The 23,616-nt window shown below is 36.9% G+C and overlaps 1 protein-coding gene across 3 annotated transcripts in view; it reads left to right on the top strand.

Annotated features, from left to right (window-relative positions):
- OSBPL11 (oxysterol binding protein like 11) overlaps positions 1–23,616 on the top strand; it is an 89,534-nt gene that overhangs the window by 43,691 nt on the left and 22,227 nt on the right. For 2 of the 3 annotated variants that reach the window (XM_043997244.1, XM_043997246.1), the window contains exons 5-8: positions 27–209; positions 7,338–7,539; positions 12,505–12,650; positions 21,973–22,113. In XM_043997244.1, the coding sequence (XP_043853179.1) occupies positions 27–209; positions 7,338–7,539; positions 12,505–12,650; positions 21,973–22,113 (672 nt within the window). The remainder of the gene's footprint in view (positions 1–26; positions 210–7,337; positions 7,540–12,504; positions 12,651–21,972; positions 22,114–23,616) is intronic. The other variant, XM_043997245.1, reaches the window with a different exon arrangement.

Below are 23,616 nucleotides of genomic sequence, written 5' to 3'. Positions count from 1 at the left end.
AATATTTTACTTTGCTTATCTAACAGAATAATCCTCCTCTGAAGTCTCGAAGCTTCTCACTTGCATCTCAAGGTAGTGGCAACTCTCCTGGTTCACAGAGGAGACCAAGTCAGAATGCCATTTCTCTTTTTAATGTTGGACATTCCAAACTTCAGTCCATGGGCAAAAGAACTCATTTGCAACCTGACCACCTTGTGGAAGTCAGAGAGGTCAGTATGAACTAGTTAAGCTAAAGTATACCGGAGAAAATTTGACCTGGTCAGTTGTAATAGAAAAGTCTTTTCAATGGTTTATTTAAACAAATTTCTGAGATTCTCTAAGTCCTTGTATTCCAATTAGCATTTTGAGAATATTGGGCAGGAGGTTGTGAAGATTATTTAGCTTTGTCTGCATCTGGGGTTTCCTCAGTTGAATTGCCTGCCTTGTCAGCCTGCTATTTTTCAAGTTCAGTGAGAAGTACCAAGAAAAAAAGCAGGTTATTACATATACAGTGTCCAAATTTTGGTCTTTCACAGGGAAATTCAAACATTAAGAACAGGAAAGAGAAAAAAGAAGCATAACAGGAGCATTTGTTGGTTTGTCAAGTGTGGTTACAGAAATCATAGGAAATCAGTGGCACCAGAAGGAATTTTGGAGCATGTAAATTTCAGAGAAAGATAGTCCATTTGTTCATGAATAAGAGCCACCTGCTTTTTCAGCCTACCTTGTCCACATAGAACTGATGAGCATTAGCTGATGCTGCCACCATTCTCCCTATTGGGGGCCCAGTCTTATGGCAACCATCTATGAAAGGTGTGGACTTCCTCAGTGCCATGGAGACTATGGGCAAAAATACATTCTTTATATATTCTGGGTAAACATATATGTTCTTTGAAGCTGTAGCCCTTCTATCATAACTACGTATTATAGCTGCTTGTTCTATCAAATAGAATTTAGCAATTCCTAGACCATGAATAATTCTTGACCATCTGCACCAGGGTTAGATATAGCTCAGAGCCTTCTGTGCAATGATTGGTAAAGTGATATAGAGAGAAGAGCTTTCTATTAAACAGGTGTCCAGTTTCTGTTTAGGGAAGAAAGTGGGAATTCAGGGCACAGATAGTCATCTGGTATCATGATGTTGTTGCCTTCTGTTTGTCTTTTTTTTTTCTCGTAAGAATTACATTGTGTGGATTTATTTCCTTTCTTTCCTTTTGTGATTTTTTTCTCTTCATTTGACACATTTAAGTTGAGGAGGAGGAGGTTACATGCCAGAATTCTTCAACTCCCTCCTCAGAGACAGTCCTCATTGTAAAGTTAGAAGTTATGAAGTAGCCTTACAGATTTTCTTTATCTTCATTGTTCAAACGTAACAGTAAGAATAGTGTCGTTGTTGAGTTGTTTTAGTCATAGCTGACTATTCTTGACCCTATTTTGGGGGTTTCTTGGCAAAGATACTGGAATGGTTTTTCATTTCCTTCTCCAGCTCATTTTACAGATAAGGAACTGAGGCAAACAGGGTTAAATGACTTGACCAGGTTCACACAGATAGTAAGTGTCTGAGGCTGGATTTGAATTCATGGAGATGAGTCTTCCTAATTCCAAGGCCAGTGCTCTATCCACTGAGCCAACTAAGCCAACCCAGTAAGAATATTAAGATAGTAAGAATAGTAGTAGCTAACATAGTACTTTAAGTTTTGCAAATCTTATGACAGAGGCTGATCACCTTGGAAAACTCCTGTACAGAGAAAATCACTATATGTGATTTTCAATTATTTAAGAACCCCCCCCCCCCATAGAAGACTATACTATATAGATATTATTTCCTGATAGTAATAGAAACATTTAACAGTAAATAGAAATTAAACAATTACTTCCTAAGTAGTAATAATATACATGTTATTTAAAATCTACCATTTGTCTTCCATCATATTCCCTTCCAATTTCTGAATTTTCTTTTTTCCTGTTTATCAAATTGCATACTGCAATTTTCCTTGCCTGAGAAGAAAATATTCCTCAGGAATTATTTAGGTTACTATTAGAAGTAGTTAGCTTTTAGGCTACTAGCCTAAAAAAAGTCCCCTGAATTCAGAGATTCTTAACCTTTTTTTTTTTTTTCCCCTGTCTTAGACCTCTTTGGCGGTCTGGTGAAGTTTCTAGATCCCCTTCTTTGTTTCTTAGTGCATAAAATCACACACAGAATTACAAAAGAAAAAAATTATTTTGAATTATGTTATCAAGTTATCTTTAAAATAAGTTCATAGACTTGTTAAGAATACTTTTAGTTAATTACTATGTCAGGTTTCTAGATGGTAGGGTTTTTTTTTGTGGATTTATCTTATATCCTGCAACTTTATTGAAGTTATTATTTCAACTAATGTTTTAGTTGATGTATTCATTCATTCTTTTTAAAAAATAAAAGTATTTTATTATTTTCCAGTTACATGTAGAAATAGTTTTCAACATTTGTTTATATAAGATTTCCAATTTCAAATTTTTCTCCCTCCCCCCTCCCCTAGACATCAGGTAATCTGATATAGGTTATATATGTACAATAACATTAAACATATTTCTGCATTAGTCATGTTATAAGAGAAGAATCAGAGCAAAAAGGAAAAACCTCAAAACAGAAAACCAACAACACCTAGATGGTAGTTTTAATAGCATGAAAGAGTAACTTTAAACCATTCTAAAATCACTTACTCTAACATGCCTGAGAGATGCAGTATGTTGTAGTGGATAGAGCATTGGACTTAGAAGCATGAAGGCTTGGGAGCTGTGTGAACCTAGCCAAGTCACTTACCCTTTTTTTGCCTCAGTTTTCTCATCTGTGAAATGAAAGGGTTAAGGAGTTGGAAAGGGAACTTTCAAGAACATTGTTTGATATTTATTTACTTTCTAAAGGAAATAATTTCTTTTTTTCTAAATAAGTATCTTATTGACTTTTTTAAAAATTACTTTCACTTTCCAATGCCTTCCTTCTCCAAAAACACATAAAACCAAAAGAAGTATACTTAGCAAAACAAGGAATGCATTGTCTCAGTCTGACAGTCTTAGTTTTTACCTGCCTGTGTTCCATACCTTTCAGCCTCCATAGAGACATGCTTCATTACCCTTCCTCTGAGGTCAGAATCAGTCATTGGTCAGAGTTCTGAAGCCTTCAGTGTAGTTTTCCTTTACATTCTTTTGGTCATTTTATATATTCTTGTCTTAGTTCTACTTAATTTGCTCTGAATCAATTCATACAAGCCTTCCAGGTTTGTCTAAATTATTTATTGTTCCTCGTCAATCAGTTAACAAACATTTATTAAATACTTACCTTATGACAGGTACCACACTAACAACTGGGGAAGCAAAAACAAGTAATGAAACAATCTTGACACAAAAATATTCCATTACATTCATATACCACAATGTTCAGCTATTCCTCAATAAATAGGCATATACTCTCCTTTCAGTTTTTTCCAGTTATAAAAAGTACTATTCTAAATATGTTTGTATACGTACCTTTCCCTCTTTTTTTTTTTTAATCCTCCATAGCAGTGGTATCATTGGGTCACAGGGTTTTGTATAGTTTAGTGACATTTTTCTAGTGTGATTCCAAATTCTTTTCCAGAAGAAGAGAAAAGAAGATGCAAGAAGTTTTGATGCTCTTTTGTCCTGAGGTTTCAAATATATGTACCAACTCTTTGAGAATATCAGTCAATCAAGCATTTGATTTATTTGATGACTACCACGTGCTAGACTGTGTGCTAGGCTCTGGGATTATAAAGACAAAAATAAACCAGATCTTGCCATTGTGGAGCAGCTATAAGAGAATTCAGAGTAGGTTAGAATTGAACATTTTAATGAGTGTGGATAAACAGTTAGATTTGCCTCCAATTGATTATGGTTAAATATTAATGAGAAATATACAAAATTGTACCTAGGTGCATTTTGCTTCTAAAAACTTAGGCCATAATAATTAATTTCTTGAATATTTGCTATTTGCTCTTTTAGATATGTCAATAGTAAAGAATTAAAACTATTTGGTTTTCACCTTAATCTTTAATAAGATATGAATTTTGTTCATATCTTATACCACTTAGGGCACTATCATGGTAGTGGCACTATACCTTCAGTACATGAAAAAGTAAGGGGGAAAATTCAGTAAAAACTGAACCTGCTCCACATAAACCAAAATATTTGTAGAAACACTTCTTGTAGCAGCAGAAAAACAGGAAACAAAGTGGGTGTCCATTATTTGGGGAAGTGCTAGAGAAATTGTGGTATGTGAATGTACTATAATATTCTTGTGATATACTGGACATAAGTAAAACTTCAAAAAATAAAAACCAGACCTCTAATGAAAGTTACTCACTACAAATGATGGTTGATACTGAATCTGTCAGTATCACTGTTGGTAAAGACACATTTAAGAATCTTTAAATTTGAGAACCACTCATCATTAAGGAACAGAATATAGTGACATTGCTTTAGATTGGTAGAAACAATTTCAGAAGAAAATGTGAGGTGCACAACTCAAAATTTTAAAATGTTTTAAAAGCTTTGAAAAATATGTTTTTAAAAATGGAAGTATATGACCAGTAGCCCTAGAGGCAAGTTGGCTCTAACACCAAGAAAAGGAGACATAGTCCATTTGTTGAAAAACATTGAGTGCAAAAAGGGAAATTAAAAGAATACCAATATTGAAAAGAATTGTCTTTTAAAATAATTTTTTCTTTTCTTTTTTCTTATCAAGCATTTATTTTATTTTTCCAGTTAAATGTAAGGGTAGTTTTCAACTTTCATTTTCATAAAATTTAGAGTTCCAAATTTTTCTTCCTCCCTCCCTTTCCTCCCCCCTCCACAAGATTGCAACTAGGTTATATATGTACAATCCACAAGTGTTCTTTTTAGCAGTTCTTTCTATGTAGGTGGATAAAATAATTTTTAAAGATAAAAGAAACAGAGGGAAAAAATGAAGAATAGTTTCAATGAGATATATCCACATGTGAGAGTAACTATTTAAGTTGCTCTATATGGAACTGAAATTGGTAGATGAAAATTAGGGGGGATATATGTTACCAGTATTATTCAATATTGTATTGGAATTCTAGCAAGAGCAATAAGAGCAATAAAAAAATAGAAGGAATCAGAATAGGTAATGAAGTAATAAAATTATTTCTTTTTGCATATGAAAAGATGATATACTTGGAAAATTCCAAAGACAACTAAAAAGATAGTTGAAACAATAATATAGCAGAATAACTAAATATAAAGTAAATGTACATAAATTATCAGCATTCCTATATATCACAAACAAAACCCTGCAAGAAGAGGTAGTAAGAGATACCCCATTTAAAATAACTCTAGAGAGTATAAAATACCTTGAGAGTATACCTGACCAAACAAACTCAGGAACTATATGAACAAAATTATTTTTTAAAAAAACTTTTCATACAAACAAAATCAGGTTTAAATAATTGGATAAATATTTGTTGTTCTTGGGTAGGCAGAGTCAATATAATAAAAATTACAATTTTACCTAAATTAATTTATATTCGGGGCAGCTAGATGGCGCAGTGGATAGAGCACCAGCCCTGGAGTCAGGAGTACCTGAGTTCAAATCCGGCCTCAGACACTTAACACTTACTAGCTGTGTGACCCTGGGCAAGTCACTTAACCCCAATTGCCTCACTAAACCCCTCTCCTCCAATTTATATTCAATACCATCCCAATTAAATTATCAAAAAATTATTTTACTGAATTAGAAAAAACACAATAAAATTCATTGGGTAGAACAAAAAATCAAGAATATTAAAGGACCTAATAAAAAAAATGTAAAGGAAGGCGCTTCCAGCAGTATTAGATCTTAAACTATATTATATGTCTATATTTATCAAATCTGCCTGGTACTGGTTAAGAAATAGAAAGGTAGATCAATGGAGCAGAGTAGACATATAATTTACAACAGCACATAAATACAGTAACTTTATATTTCACAAATGTAAAAAGTTAAGGTTTTGGGATAAGGATTTATTATTTGGTAAAAATTCTTGGGAAAACTAGAAAGCAGTATGGCAGTGATTGAGGATAGAACCATATCTTACCCATTTTTTCAAGATAAGGTCAAAATGGATATATTACCCAGATATAAAAAGACATATTACAAGAAAATTTGAAAGAAATGGAATATATTATCTATCAGACTTATGGATAGGTGAACAATTTCTAAATAAACGAGATAGAGATCAGTGTGGAAAAGACCCTGATGCTAGGAAAGATTGAAGGCAAAAGGAGAAGGGGATTACAGAGGAGAGATGGAGAGATAGTGTCATGGAAGCAATGAACATGAGCTTGGACAGATTTCGGGCAATAGTGGAGGATGAAAGGGCCTTTAGTGCATGGTCCACGAGGTGATGAAGAGTTGAACATGACTGAATGACTAAACTACAGCTGGAATAGATCTCAAAGTTTTCCAACTCCTGGTGCAGGGCTGTTTCTGCTGGACCAGGAGTAGCAACAGAAATAAGACTTTATATAACATAGGACTCTACTCCCATTCTTCAAGGCATTCAGCCTAGTTTCCTTTTTCTTGTTTAGCATTCATTGTAAGATTTTAAAAAATCTATCACAGATCATCATAAGTCAGTGCCAAGGATGAGGAAATGGGAAACTTCGCCAGAATTATGGTGAAAGGAACTGCCAACTTCATCTCAGTATCACATTTCAAGGATTCTGAGAAAGCTATTTCCCTGCTGCCCTTTCTGGGAGTAAATATAATTGGGCTTTGTTTATCCATAGATTTTGAAAATATGGAGCATCCCTTTCTAATTTAGATAGCAATCAAAGGTTATTAATAATGTCTTTTTCTAGACAGCATAATTTACTTGTTCCTGTAACATTTGAGGCCTATGAACTGAGTTCCCCCTGTGACTATTCTGTGGCTCTCCATACACCTTGACTCCAGTCCAAATACAAAGGTCCTCAGAGAGGCTTCATTTCTCCTGGTGTACTTCTTGATTCCCATGCTACCACCAGATTAATACTGTTTGACCCTGGTCACTCTAGACAGACCTCCTTCTAATTTCTGTATATTTTATAGTTGATGGTTACATATGTTTATGTATTTCAGTGTTTGTCGTTTGCTTTTATGTGTGAGGTTAAGCAGCATGCTGTGGTGAAAGGTTACTTTTAAAAGTCACTTTATATGGCTAAACTAAACTTGTAATCTGAAGATTTATGACTTGTAGGTCTATAAGCTTTAGAATATGGTGAACAGCAAGATACGATCTTTAAAGTGATATTGCTATTTCATATATTCTGTTTTTAAAAAATCTTTAAGTGGTGACCAGCAGCTCTGTTGCATTCTATAGATGATGTCTCATGCAGAAGGACACCAAAGAGATTTAATTAGACGCATTGAATGCCTTCCTGCTTCTGGCCATCTTACCCCCTTGGATCAAGATCTCTTAATGCTCAAAGCAACTTCCATGGCAACTATGAATTGTTTGAATGACTGCTTTCACATTCTCCAGCTACAACATGCATCACATCAAAAAGGATCTTTGCCTTCAGGTAAGGTATGGATTAAAAGTAGATGTCTACGTTAAAGGTATTTAAAGTTAAACTTTGACTAACAACCTAACTGCAGTTCTTTTTCTAGAAGTTTTGCTAATAAAAACCATTATTTAGTTCCCAGGTTAATTTTTATTCATGAATTACACTCATTCATGAGCTCCAAGGTCTCTTCTAGCTTTTTAAGTCCTATGATCAGTTAAGGTTATAAGATGGATCTGTCATATCATTGCATAGACTTTTTGTACTGTACTTAAGGCATCTCCCTGCCCTTGTTCTAGTCTCCATTTGGTGTATGTGTTTGTATATATACATATAGAGGGAGAAGGAGAATCACTATGGCTCAGTGGATAGAAGGCCAGCCTTGGAAGTAGGAAGAGTTGGGTTCAAGTCCTACAAATACTAATAGTGTCACCATTGGCAAGTCAGTTGAAATTCTCAGTGACCTAGACCTTGAAGACTATCACTAGCAGATTCTTAATCCTCCTGAATTGGTTGAAGGGGCTTCCACATCAGAAGTTCCCCACACCAATGAAATCATGGTTCTGGATTCCCCTGTGTTTGTTTAATACTTAATTTTGCAGGTTATTTATGTTATTAATATCTTTGCATATTTTAAAATTCTGTACTAGTATTCAAAAATTCTTCTCCCTGACCAAGAGCAAGAAGAATTAAAAGTGAAAAATTGGGCCTTTATCAGTGACTCAAAAATATTTTTTATCTGGAATGAACACTATACCCTTGTACTTACACACTCTAAATCACTATTTTTTTTTTAAGTGAGGCAATTGGGATTAAGTGACTTGCCCAGGGTCACACAGCTAGTAAGTGTTAAGTGTCTGAGGCCGGATTTGAACTCAGGTACTCCTGACTCCAGGGTCGGTACTCTATCCACTGTGCCACCTAGCTGCCCCCGCACTTACACACTCATACACAAGTTTGGTGTAGATAAATACATCCAACTCAATAGAGAAGCAAGGAGAAATGGGAGATGAAACAGAGGTTAAAAGAGGGAAGCAAATATTGGGGAGGAAACACTGGAAAGCAAAACAAAAGTTGCTGAATCTAAAGGGGAATTAAAAAAGAAGAGCATAGAGGCAGCTAGGTGGCACAGTGGATAGAGCACTGGCCCTGGAGTCAGGAGTACCTGAGTTCAAATCCGGCCTCAGACACTTAACATTTACTAGCTGTGTGACCCTGGGCAAGTCACTTAACCCCAAATGCCTCACTTTAAAAATAAAAAAAAAAAAAAGAAGAGCATAGATCCACATTACAAGAGGGAGTACCTATCAACTGGAAATGGCTGAACAAATTGCAGTATATGAATGCAGCAGAATCTTATTGTGTCATAAGAAATGAAGGATGATTTCAGATAATCTTACATAGTATGAAATAATACAGAATGAGAAAGGCAGAACTAGGACAAGAAAGACACTAACATTATAAAGAAAAATAACTTTGAAAGAGCAGAACTCTGATCAGTGTAATGACCAACCATGCCTCCAGAGGACCTTTAATCAAACATTTACCTGACTCCTGATAGAGAGGTGGTAGACCTGAGGTACATTTAGAGACATGCATTTTTGGACACGTCTACTGTGTGGATTTGTTTTGTTTTACTTTCCTTATTTGTTTTCTCAGTTTTTAATGGGACAGGGAAAGATGGTTAGCAATACTGATTCTCCCCCTTCTTTCCCCCCAGAGACTGCTGAAACATTTTATTTTATTATTTTATTTGCACAGATGAGAACAGAAGTAAATTTAAAAGACAGACAAGAATATTTGTGAAAGTAATATAGGGAATTTATTATATACTTTTTTAAAAGCAAAAAGTACAAAATGGAGATTTATGCTTTTATATACAATACTTTTTGTGTTCCCATAGAAATGTACCCTTTTTTGATGTTTACACATAGATTAAAAAGGAATAGTTAAAAAAATTAATAATAATGTTCTTAAAGTTAAAAACTTAGTTTACCAAACAGCTTTAGTGTTTGATAGACAAAAGACAAAATGGTCTGCCTTCCACTTGCTTATATTCTAAGGAACATTCTCCTCCAACATCATCAGTTTTGGAGCACAGATTTATAAATCAGGGGCAGCTAGGTGGCACAGTGGATAAAGCACCGGCCCTGGAGTCAGGAGGACCTGAGTTCAAATTTGGCCTCAGGCACTTGACACTTTCTAGCTGTGTGACCCTGGGAAAGTCACTTAACCCTCATTGCCCTGCAAAAAACAAACAAACAGAGTATATTGTGGGCAGTCTAAGAGAGGATGGTACCAGCATCCATATAAGAAGGTGGGTTTTGAGATGTCTCAAAGGAAGCCAGGGAATCAGCGTGTTAGAAGCAAAGAAAGTGAGAACCCTTAACTTGGAAGCCAGCCAGTGCAGATACATAGCAACAGGAGATGGGGCATTCTGGGTGAGCAACAGACAATTGACTGGTGTAATTGGTTTGTAGAGCTTGTGGAGGGGAGTAGTATAAAGATGCTGGAAAGGTAGGAAGAGGCCAGGTTATAGAGAGCTTTAAATGCCAAACAGATTTATGGGAATTTAATGAATTGCTACTAGAATTTCTCTCATTAAAGTAATCACGATGGTTTCAGAGTTGAATCTGTAGAAATTTATTCTTAAGTCACCTGCAAAGAAAAATATAGTCATGAAATAGATAAAAGATTAATTCTCTTTGATGAAAAATTTGAAGATGAAAGAATGTATATTTAATTCAAGTTCATATAAGTAAATGACATAATATCTGTAAATGCTTAGCACAGTTTCTGGGACATAGTAGTTGTTATATAAATGCTTTCTCTTCCCTTGTTTAATCTTTTAAAAAGGCAGCAAGGCTGATTAGCTAATGGGCCAGACTTAATCAGGAAGACTTGTATTAAAGTCTTAAATTCTGACACATACTGACCATGTTCCCCAGGACAAGTCATTTAACTTCTCAGTGATCCAACAGACATCTAGTAGCACAAGTGAAACAACAGGTGTTAATCTGCATTGGTAGATTTCTCACCAGGAGTTCCCTACATCAGTGAAATCACAAATTTTTCACCTATCCCCTGCACCCCCCAAAAAGGACTTTCTCCTTTCAGTGCCATAAAAATCTAGTAATAAATGGTCTTCACTTACTAACTTGAATTGTTGAGATCCAGAAACTGGTCTCATGAACAATTTTGACAATTATGAAAGTTAAATAATTTCTTCCTAAAGAGTAGACAGTACCAGCCCCTTTATCAAAGCTCTTCATCAGAAGTTTTGTTCATGATGTTAAAGGGTATGTGATTTTTCTTCCCTAAAAAAAAAAAATCATAAAAGTAGGGGATTCTTGATTTTATTTAACAAAATTAAAGGTTGAAGTGTTTTGTTGTTCTCTTACCATGATTCTTTTCTTTCTTTCTTTTTTTTGTGTGTGTGTGGCAATGGGGCAAGTGACTTGCCCAGGGTCACAATGCTAGTAAGTGTCAAGTATTTGAGGTCAGATTTGAACTCAGGTCCTCCTGAATCCAGGGCCGGTGCTTTATCCACTGCACCACCTAGCTGCCCTTCTTATTATGGTTCTTGAAATAGGATGGGTAAGTTGTGTTCCCCAGGTAGGACCCCTACTCATGTGCTTAAGTGAGATAGTAAAAAATATGCCACTAAGTTGATTGGCAGAATGTTCCAGGGGGCACTATGGATTTTACACTTGTATTGTAATACATGGGCAGTGTTACAGTGTGAGTAATTCCCTTACTTTTTGCTGTTCAACTGCAGCAGCCTGAATGTTTTGTCAAAGCACTGTATGACCCAGCTTCATTGGAACCTAGATCTGCCTCTGAAATCAAGTGGAACATTTTCCATTATTGATTAGACATTGAATCTGCTTTGTTAAACTAGTTGAAGGTAACAGAAGACATTTGAGTCATTAGCTGAGAGGATGACAGGTCTCCAAATGTGACCGCTATCTTTTGGTAATCCAGCTATTATTTATTCAGCTTAAAGGCACATAGAACCACCATTTTCCATAGCAGAAAAGAAAGGATAGAATTTTCTAAAAAGAAAAGGATGTCCAAGACAATCCCAAAGGACAAATGATGAAGCATACTATCTACTTCCAGAGAAAGAACTGATATTGATTGAACATAGACTGAAGCATGCTATTTTGTACTTTCTCTTTTTTTAACTTGAGTCTTTTTATGGAAAATAACTAATATGGTCATATTTTACATAATTGCACGTGTATAACCTAAACTGATTGCTTGCAACCTTGGGGAGGAGGGATGGTAGGGAGGGAGGGAATGAAAGAGGTATCAAAGTCGGAATCCAAAACTTTAAATGAATGAATGAATAAAAAGAAAAGGATAGTATCTGTTATGGTGCTTTACTTTTCTAGATGCATAGAAAATATTGAATAATGCTTGATTGATTAACTAGGTAATGGGAATAGCAATGCCTACCCTAAGGTATGAGCATGAATATAAATTAATAAACATGTTCACATGTTGTAAATGCCACTTTTTAGTTTGTTTTTCATTCTTTAGATTCAGAGGCAGTTTTTCTCAGTAAAAAATTCCAAGACCTAGGTCGTAGGTTTGAATCCTCTTTAAATTTGATAGTTAGAAAACACCACTCTCACTAATGTGCCGCCTTTCAAATGTGTGTTTTTGGCCAGAAATTCATATAGGGACTATTAAGGTAACAAAATACTTTTTGATCCCCAATTTTGACCAAAAAATGAGCTTCTTTTCTCAGGGTTGGGACCTCAGTCCAGTGTCAGATTTCAAATTGCAAGCTTCCTGTGTATAATTGTCCAGTCATGGAATGCATGCTAATGAGTTTGAAAGTGACTCTCTTACAGAACCTCTGAACAGCTTTAACTGCTTCTAGTTTTGCAGGTTCCAAACAAAGCAAAAGCCAACTCAACCAAACCTTTCAGATTATGAGCAAGTTACAGCGAAAGTTATCTCTTACTTCTTCAGGGACGACAATCGAATGGTTGGAACCAAAACTACCTTTGCCAAACCACTATAAGAATGGAGGTGATCAGACCTTTTCATCTGAGCAGAATAAGCCAGTGACAGTCCAAGAGGAACCATCCATTTCAGAATCTGGACTCTTAACAAGGGTAAGATAATATAAATATGTGGATTTTATGGATAAAGAGTATGAACCTTAAAAGTATTGAGAAGTACTAAAGCATAAAAGTATTTCTTTTAGTTAAATAATTTAGAAACATTAATAAATTAGCTTACTAAGGTAAGTTGAGTTACTTTTCACATTACATTAGTGTTGAAAAAAGTCTGTTTTGTTATATTGAGCACACCATTTTTCTAATGTTTTTTGAAAACACATACCTTTTCTCCTTTTTATTTTGTAAAAACTTTAAAAAATTAAAATATTATATCTTCTAAGAAGTTTGATACTTTTTTCTTTTTTCTATGCGCTTTCCACATAAGAAAGTATTACAACTAGCAACACAGAATTTCATTCTTCCTGTCCCCTTACCATGCTAATTTTAAGTCTTTTGCTGAATAAGATTATTAACCAACTAGTCTTTTTCCTTTTTAAGTCATGTTTAAAACAAATTCTTCAAAATATTTTTCTTTCTATTGGTTAGAATAGTTCATGTTCTCAACCTCCAAGTTTTTAACTACAACTTCCTCTAGCAAATATTTTTTGAATGCCTGCTTACACTAGCTCATGTTCTCAGGTCTATGACGAATATAGAGCAAGCTAAAGAAATAGTCCCAATTATTGGCTAAAGACAACGAAACACTTGAAACAATTTGAAACTGCTGATGCAGAGGCATTGTGGCATAGTGGAGTGATTGCTCTACTTGGGATCAAGAAGACCTGGATTCCAACCCTCCCTTCCTGGGTGTGTGATCTTGTTTAGTGTCAGTTTTGATACTGATAAAAGAGAGATAATAGTGCCTGTAGTACTTACCTTGGAGTGTTGTATTACATTGTATTATATAGATCATGTGCTATTGGGTTGTAGAGAGGTTTAAAATCATTCATGTGGAGTTAGGAAATAGAAGAAAAAGAATTTAAGGGTAGTCTTGAAAGAGTGCCAAGATTTAGCTTTGTGGCGAGGAATTGGTGAGCATTGCAAGAAGAAACTGCATAGACAAGGAAGGGAAGGCAGGGAAAAGCATGGTATGTTCTAAGAAGCAATCAGGGAGAAAAAAAAGACTTTATGTTTGGGAGGTAATTATTTTCATTTTATGTCTGAGGCAATTGAGGCAGACAGAGATTAAGTGACTTACCCTGGGTTACAAAACTAGTTAGGAAGTTTTCAAGGGTAGTCTGTCCACTGCACCACCAAGCTGTCTCCAAATGAAAAGGATGGGATGAAAGAAATTTTGAAGGCAGAATTTATAGGTCTTAGTAATTGGGTTATAGAGAATAAAAGAAAAAAATGCATCGAAGATAATTAATCTTGATAGCATCAGTAAAAGTAGATAAGTTTAGACATTTCCCTTCTAAGGAAAGATCGGTCTAGATATGTTGAATGGGGTGTGGCATTTTAGACAATGAAGTGGAAATGTTCAGTGAGCAGTTGGAGATGTGGGACTAGAACTAAACTGAGAGATCAAGATTGGTGTGATAAGTTTGAGAGTCAAACAATCACACGTTTTTATAGCTGGAAGAAATCTTAGAGATCCTTTGGTCCAAAACCTTTAAATTAGACACAGGGAAGCCCAAGAAAGCCAAACGGCTTGGCCAAGGCCAAACACCAGGGTGGTTACTAAAGCTTGTCATGGGGAAATGAGTTTATGGAGGCCAACTCAAAGACAGAGGCTTGAGGGTTGCGATTTAGCAAAATTGGAGTGGGATGAGAAAGACTGTGCAGGAAAGGAGATAGAACTTGTATGATACCTGGAATAGGGTAGTGTTTGTGAAAATTTAGCAGGGAAAATTTTCAGGAAATATATGCTAGCCCTATCATTTTGTACTTAAGTAGGTGGAACAAGTATTCAAATCCAGGACTTTTTCCCTCATGTTTTGTCCCCTGGAATTATCCTAGGCTTCTCATCATTATTTTACACAATAGAAATTTCAAAGTTATGAGGACTAAGAAAAGACAGATTTATCCAAAAGTCTAGTTTTAGAGACTTTCATGAAAGCAGTTAGTAAATGGATACAAAAAATCCAAACTGTAAAACATTAAGCAGGGAATATGTGACAAGAAAGTTGAGGCAACAGCTCTGAGCTGTACACATAAACTGTATGGCCGCAAAATATAAGAGAAATAAGTAGCTGGATAGGGCACTTGGGTCAAGTGTGGTCCCCTAAAATGTAGTACAACTATGCATACTTGAAGACAGAAGGGAAGGAGCTGGTGTTAAAGAAAAGATTGAAGATGCTGAAGAGAGGATGCTATCAGAGAAGGAAGGACCTAAAGGAATATTATGTAGGACTCAAGTAGTAGAGGGGTTACCCTTAGAAGAAAAAGACAAATATTACCTTTTCTCTTTGATTAGAAGAAAGAATGAAAGGGCAATTGTAACAATAGAAAAACTGAATTATAGAGATAAAGGAAGATGAGAGAATTCATGCCAGATAGCCTCTATCATTTCACTTAATTAGGAGGAAGCTTATCTATTGAGAGAGAGGGAGGGGAAATTGTAAGAGTTTGGGGTGTTGGGAGCTTTGTGGGGAAGGAAGAAGTCTGGGAAAGCAGCTAGGGGAAGTGTGTTAGAGAATCAGTATGATAAATAAGATTTCTGAGTAATGGAGAAGACTAGATTGATATTGTATACCATGAGTTTGTCATAGGATACCACTAGAGTTTGATTATAGTGAATAATGGATCTCCTGAAGTGGTCGGGCATGTATTTGAATTTGAACTATGCAGAGTTATAATTCTGTAAAATATAGTAATTGGGTCCAGGTGAGTGGTAATACAAGTGAAGTTTAGTAGTGTGACCGTGTTAGAAAATTCATTTTTCAGGGGGCGGCTAGGTGGCTCAGTGGATAAAGCACCGGCCCTGGATTCTGGAGTACCTGAGTTCAAATCTGGCCTCAGACACTTGACAAGTTGACTAGCTGTGTGACCCTGGGCAAGTCACTTAACCCCCATTGCCCTGCAAAAAAAAAAAAATTCATTTTTCACACTAATCTGGACTTATTTATAGTTTTACGGAATTGTAGGTTTTTTCCAACATCATTCTGTAAACTGGTAGCAGGGATAGAAAAAAGAACATGTTCAGGGTTACCCAGAAAATATTCAGATGCAGTACTATTTCTTCCATATTGTATTATCTGTTGAAGTTACCCTTCATTCTTCCCTTTTTTCTTTTTCTCTCTATATCCTGCTAATATGTTACCAAGTAACATATAATTCTTCCTTTGTAATATCTTTTAAATATGCACCTTTTTCATTACCATTGCCATTCCTCTAGGCCTTCATCATCTCCCTGCACTATTACAGCAGTGTCCAAGTGGACTCCCTGCCTTAGTTTTCCATCCTTTCCCAATCCTATGCACCAGGGCCAGACTAAAACTAGAACAACTCATTTTCAGATTATCCTTATTTATACACCCTTAGTGGTTCTTCACTGCTTTTAGTGCACATTTAAAGTACTTGGTCTGGCATTCAAAGCTGTTTATAAACTATCTACCTCTACCATGGTATATTGAAATGAGTTCTTCATCTGGAATGAGGCCTACATTCTTTTCCTGTCTCTGTTACTTTCTTACTTCTATGGTCTTGGGCAAGTCGCTTAACCTCTCTTTCCCCCAATTTTCTTATTTGTAAAAATGAAGGATTCTTCTAGTTCTAAATCCTATGGAATCATCAATGGCATCTACCACTAAAGGACATTTTATTGTCCTTTATGAACCCGCTGCTCCAGTTATATTGATCTTTTGTTCCCTCAGGTCCTACCATGTCTCTTCCTTGCCTCTCTGACTTGTTCATGAGATTTTTCCCTCTGTGAAATACGTCCTTTCCTTCTGATTATCCAAAGGTTCCCCTTTAAAGCCCCAATAAATCTTACCTTATCTAAGAAATTTTCTAACTTAAATAATAGTAATCTGTCTCTCCTCAACCCTCATATAATTTATTGTCTATAACAGTCATTTGCCACGTGTCATATATTAACACTATAATACTAACTTATATACGTATATATGTATATGTGTGTGTGTATAACCTCCCAAATAGATATAGTCTTAACAAGAACAATCAGGCAAAAAACTGTTAGCCTTGAAAATAAATATGGGTTCCAGTCACTTTTCACTTGACTATTGTAATAGCTTCCTCATTAGTCTCCCCCTTTTTTTAGCTTCTCTTCTTTCCATAGCTCCTAAAACAGTCTTCCTGAGGCACAGGAAGGCTATGTCCTGTTCAGAAAGCTTCAGTGTCTTATGTGTGTGAGTGAAAATTAAAGCCTCCACAGGGGACAACTTTGTTTCTAGCTGTAACATTCTTTGATTCTAAGTAAGTAGAAATGAGTCCAAGGCAGGAAAATTAGCAGTAAATGTCAATGGTGGGGCAGCTAGGTGGCGCAGTGGATAGAGCACCGGCCCTGGATTCAGGAGAACCTGAGTTCAAATCCAGCCTCAGGCACTTGACACTTACTAGCTGTGTGACCCTGGGCAAGTCACTTAACCCCAGTTGCCTCACAACCGCCCCCCCCCCAATGTCAGTGGTGATGCTTTGGAGAGAGCATTATAAAGCAAATGGTATGAATAATCAAAGCAAGAGAGGAACTTGGGAGCTTTTGTTCATGGAACTTGGGAGCATTGAAAAGGCCAATGGTACTTTCTCTTGTGTGAGAGTTGGAATAATGCCCCCTGCTGGGAGGAACATTTTGTGAGCTCTAGCCTGAGGACATAGCCATGTGGCCTTGGAGTCAGGAAGTGAAGTTGATCAAAGTTATCAGCCAGTTAGCTTGGAGCTGTGTGTGTGTGGACAGCCCTGTTTGCTGTTTCATGAAAGGTTTCTGGGAGGAGGAAGGAGCAAGGAGGTCACTCTTTCACCGGGACCTCGTGTGGAGTGGAGCTGAGTTGCTGGCTCCCTTAGACAGATAGATGAAAGCATCTTGGCCTCTTTCTCTTTCCTCACCAAATTCTTATGCTCTTTAATAAATACTTATAAGTGTAAACTCTTGCTAAATCTTATAATTTATGGCGACCACTCATTAGATTTTTAGACAGTTTAGCTAGAATTTTAGCCCCCTTACAGATAGCAACTTTACACTTGCATTAAACTGAGTTCAGTGGGAAGAATAAATCCTCAGTAGAGAAGGTAACCATGGAAATCATGTCTTCAGAGGGGGACCAGGTTTTTGTCAAGACAAAGAAATGGGGGGAAAGTGCCAAATAAGCTCAAGATCAAGGGAAATTTTCCTCACAGCATAACAGGGATTCCACAGGCACAAGAGAATAGACTAGAAATGAGGAAGCATGGAGAAAACTAGTGATAGAGTGGATAAGAATAGGTGTGAAGGCTCATATCTAGGAAACAAAAGAGGCTTGTCCCTAGAGTGTTAGGTGGGAAAATGAAGATGAAAGAAGCAGTGTGGTAGGGGATCAGGCTAGAAATAAAGGTATTAAAAGGAACATGGAGGATAGAGCACTGACCCTGGATTCAGGAGGACCAGAGTTCAAATCCGGCCTCAGATACTTGACACTTAACTAGCTGTATGACCTTGGGCAAGTCACTTAACCCCAATTGCCTCACCAAAAAAAAACCAAAACAACAACAACAAAAAAAGGAACATGGAGCACTGAGAAGTCCCAGGTACTATTTATAGAATCATACAGTTTTATAACTGGAAAGAAATCTTCAATCCTTTAGTCCAGCCTCCTCATAAGTCAGGCATTTATTAAGCACCATTTGTGTACAAAGCATTGTAAAAGGTACTGGGAATATAAGTACAAAGAATGAAGCAATCCCTTCATACAAGTAGCTCATAGTCTAACAGGGAGAAACAACATTGTGTGTGTGTGTGTGTGTGTGTGTGTGTAGGTATGTATGTATGTATGTATACACACACACACACAGAAAGAATGAAGCAATCCATTAGAGAAATTGCACAGGAGCTGAGAAATGAAGTGTCTTAGAAGGCTTTGAACATTAAACAGAATTTTCTTTTTGATTCTGAAACTGATAGCGATTCACTGGAGTTTGGGGGTAGATGGTGTCATGGTTGGCCCTGCACTTTAGGAAAAGCATTTTGGTGCCTGAATGGAGGATGGAATGGCAAGGGGAGGGACTTGAGGCAGGAAGACCCACCAGCAGGAAGTTGCAGTTGTCCAAGAGTGAGGTAATGAGGGCCTACATCGGGGTCGTGGTAATATCAGAGGAGAGAAGAGACATATTTGGTGAAATCAACAGGTTTTGGCAACAAATTAGATATGGGGTCAATGAGAAATACTTAGGAATCAAAAGACAACACTTAGGCTGCGAACCTGGAGAACTGTGAGGATGGTGATGCTCTCAAAAATTAATAGGAAAGGTAGTGTGTGGGGGAACTTTGGAGGAAAGATAATGAGTTCAATTTTGGATATGTTGAGTTTAAGATGTCTGAAAGGCAGTTGGAAATATGAGACTGGAGGTCAGGAGAGAGATTGGGCTGCAATAGATAGATTTGAGAATCATTAGCATAGAGATGATGATTTAATCCATGTGAGCTGATGAGAGCACCAAGTGAAATAGTATAGAGGGAGAAGAAAAGAGGGTCCAGGACAGAGCCCTGTGGGACACCTTTAGTTAGAGCACATAACTCTGTCACTATAAGATTCAGGATAAAGATCCAGGAGAAGGAGCAGTCTGCTAGGTAGGAGAAGAACCAGGAGAAAGTGGTGTCCTGAAAACCTCAAGAGAAAAGGATGAGTGTCAGAGTCTGCAGAGAGGTCCAGAAGGATGAGGTTTTAGAAAAGCCATTGGAGGGGGCAGCTAGGTGGCACAGTGGATAAAGCACTGGCCCTGGATTCAGGAGGACCTAAGTTCAAATCTGGTCTCAGACACTTGACGCTTACTAGCTGTGGAACCTTGAGCAAGTCACTTAACCCTCATTGCCCAGAAAAAACAAAACCAAAAACCACTGGATTTGACAGTGGTAACTTTGGAGAGAGCAGTTTTGAAGTAATGATGACACCAGAAGCTGCATTGATTGTTTTGTTTTGTTTTGTTTTTTGTTTTTGTGAGGCAATTGGGGTTAAGTGACTTGCCCAGGGTCACACAGCTAGTAAGTGTTAAGTGTCTGAGGTTGGATTTGAACTCAGGTACTCCTGACTCCAGGGCCGGTGCTCTATCCACTGCGCCACCTAGCTGCCCCAGCTGCATTGATTGTTAAGGGTTTAAGAAGAGAGTGACTAGAGGGCAGCTAGGTGGCGCAGTGGATAGAGCACCAGCCCTGGAGTCAGGAGTACCTGAGTTTTTGCCACTAAATTTGCCAAGCATCCCAGGTTTGTTGGGTCTTAAATAAATTTTAGGAGATTTAGAACATTTTTCCATTAATTAACATTTCATTAACTCAAATACCATCTTGCTCCTTTGAAAGTTAGCTTCTTATCCCTGAAATTTATCTTTTAAGAGCACACATGTGAAAAGTACATAGGAAAGAAGAGAAATTCCTTAATAAACATCGGGATTTCAAAAGCCATAACTTGATAATAGAATCATATTCCTTCATTTCATTGTACTTGTAAGTCATTCTTAGCTATGTTATAGAAAGAATGCTAGACTGGATTAAGTCCTGGCTCTCATAATTGCTAGCTCATTTAATTTCCTTGAGTTTCAGCTTCTTCATAATTAATAAGGGTTATACCAGATGGTTTTTAGTGTCTCTTTAGAGCTTTAAAATTCTATGATATCCTGAAAAGAATGAATTTTTTATTTATTTTTTTTTTTTTGGTGAGGCAGTTGGGGTTAAGTGACTTGCCCAGGGGTCACATAGCTAGTAAGTATCAAGTGTCTGAGGCCGGATTTGAACTCAGGTCCTTCTGACTCCAGGACCACTGCTCTATCCACTGCGACACCTAGATGCCCTTTTCAACACCCAGCTGCCCTTTGAAATTTCTTATGAGAATTGGAGTATATTCTCTGCCACCACAGTAAATTCTCCCCCACACCCCCAAACAACACCATCCAAAGTATACCAACTAACTATATAAACAGTTCATCTTTTCCCTTAAATATTGCTTTTATATTTAAATTTTAATGGCATTATTACAGGAAATAGTTCAAATATACCAAGTAAACTTTTAGACCTAAAGATGTATTTGCACTATTAGTCTAGTCTTTGGATTCCTATCTCCATATATAAGAAAGTTAGAGAAGGCTCTTCATTAAGATCTGGCAGTTTGGCGTTTTCTTGTTATTGTTTCACAAATATCTAGTTATTATGTTTAATATCTCTGTGGAGCTAAAATTCCTTGTTTCCTGAGGGGAACACAGAAAGAAGTCATCTAAGCTATCACAAAACTGGTTTAAATTGGCTACTAGGAAAAGCTTCTTGCTAACAGTGTTAAACATTAAAGTCGCTTAGTGAAAGAAAGGCAAGGATCGAGCAGTGGTAACTTCAGTTACCTCAATATTTGTTTCTCTTTTTTTCAAAACCATTTCTATCAATAATATGATGATTGTAGAACACGTTTTCCTTGTGCATACTTTGCAAAATGTCATTTCAGTAGCCCTGGTTGGACATTTTCAAGATGTTTCTCACTGTACCATTCTGTCCTTGACAAGAATGTTTCCCTGCTTTATTGATGGAGAATCTTCATATTGGATACTCTCATTATTTCTCAAATCAATGAGAAAAAACCTTACACTCTATGGTAAAATGTTCCTTTCTCAGTATTGCACTAATAAAATAGAACTCTCACCACTAAATCTCCTAGGAGATATTAAAATTTTTCCTGGCTATTACAAAGTTTTCTACTAGATGTAGAAAAAGTCGTAACATCTAACTGAAAAAGATGAGGACTACTTTACCTTTTCTACTCATTTCATTCTAAGTAAATGGATAATTTGTAGTAGGTCTTTTATCAGATGTGTTCCCACAGTGGTTCCTATTGCCTCAGTTTCCTACAGGTGAACTGGATTTGTACTTCTTAATGTTACCTCATTTGTGATAGGCCTTTTAACGTTGAAATTTCCTTCAAGGGTCTCACCTTAAGTTTGGGGCATGAACATAGTGCTGAATAGAGCTCACTCAAAATTTTTTTTTTAACCTTTAAAATTTGCCGACTCAGATCCCATTTGGGTAAAATACTTTTCTCAATTACTGTCATACCTGTGCTGAGGGGTATATTTTATACTTTAATTTGAATTCTTACCTGTTTCCTAATTGATTTCAGGCTCACTGTAATTTAATTTAGGCCCCGAACTCATGTTAGTGTCTCTTCTTCTTCTTCTCCTTTCTTTTTTGTTTTTTAGCTATGCTAATGAGTACTCCTAAATACCTGATCCATTTTTTTTTTCTATCCAGGAACCTGAGGAAATAAATGCAGACGATGAGGTGGAAGATACTTGTGATGATAAGGAAGATGACCTGGGAGCTGTGGAAGAACAACGCAGTGTTATCCTACATCTACTGTCACAGCTTAAACTGGGCATGGATTTGACAAGAGTAAGTTCTAGTGTGGATTGACTGTGAAGGAAGCTCAACTGTTAAATATATGTTCTGTTCATCCAGTTTGTGACGCCAGTATTTTTTACTGCATTCCCTTGTATCCACTGCACCACCTAGCTGCCCCGCCTTATGTCACTGTGAATGTTGAGGTCATCCAATAAAAAGAAATTCCTTCTACTCTCCTGTTGTGCTTATTGCAATTTCTGTTTCATAGTACTCTCTTTCCTCTAGAGAAGTAGTGTCACTACTCATTGTTAAGACAGATCTGTCTACTGAGTGTGCCTTTGATTCCTTCTCCTTCTGCCTCCTCCTGGACTTCAGTAATCATCCACTTCTTTCTTATGAAATTTATTATCTCCCTCCCTATTGACTCTTTTCTTTATGCTTACAAACATGGTCACATGTCCCAATCCCAGTGGCCTTTTCTTGGTCAGTCAGCCTCATAGAGCCACTGTCTTCCCTTTCTCCTTTCCTTGCAAATGCCATGCCTTGAAGTTGTCTGCTACTAACACTTGCTCACTACTCCCTTTAAGCAACCCTTGGAAGCTGACATTTGTTCTTGCCACTTTAATGAAACTGTTCTCTTAAAGATTGTTTTGGCTCTAAATGCCAAAGCCTTTTCCAGATCCCATCCTCCTTGATCTCTTACAACATTTGACACTGTGTATACCCTACTTCTGGGTACTCCCCCCTTATATGGCTTGGAAGAGCTTTGATTCTCCTGATTCTCTTTCTATTTCTCTAACGTTTTCTTTCTTCTTTGCTAGCTTCTTATCCCCTTCTTAACTTTCCTTTTTTTTTTTTTGTGGGGCAATGAGGATTAAGTGACTTGCCCAGGGTCACACAGCTAGTGTCAAGTGTCTGAGGCTGGATTTGAACTCAGGACCTCCTGAATCCAGTGCCAGGGCTTTATCCATTGCGCCACCTAGCTGCCCCCCTTCTTAACTTTCTGAAGTATATATTCCTAAAGATTCCATCCTTGTCCCTACTTCTCCTTTTTCCCCTGTGCTTTTCAGGCATACCTAGTCAGTCCTACAGCTTCAGTCTTCATCTCTACAAACATGACTCCCAAGATTCTCAAGACTCCTACTTCTCTCATAAGCACCATGTGTTCATCTTGAACTATTGTATCTGCAAGGTACTGCACTTCAAACTCAACATGACCAAAACCAGATTTATTTTCTTTCCCCCTAAATATATCCTTTTTAATGTCATCGTTTCAGTTACTGGTACTACCATTCACATCTTTGAAACTTAGGTATTTATTTAATACTTTCCACTCCCTCATTTACCATATACAATCATCTACCAAGTCCTTTTGATATTACCTGTGCATCATGTTATCTCTTACAACCTTCTCCTATTCTCTGTTCTGATAGACACCACCCTTCACTGACATCTACCTGGATTTTTGTCATAGTTCCTAAGAGGTGCTAACTGTTCTTCCAGCCTCTGTTCTTCCTTTCATATGGATAATTAAGAATTGACTCTAGTAGATTT

This window comes from Dromiciops gliroides, chromosome 3 (assembly GCF_019393635.1).
Source record: "Dromiciops gliroides isolate mDroGli1 chromosome 3, mDroGli1.pri, whole genome shotgun sequence".
Taxonomy (NCBI): Eukaryota; Metazoa; Chordata; class Mammalia; order Microbiotheria; family Microbiotheriidae; genus Dromiciops; species Dromiciops gliroides.
This window is presented reverse-complemented; position numbering and strand designations above follow the sequence as displayed.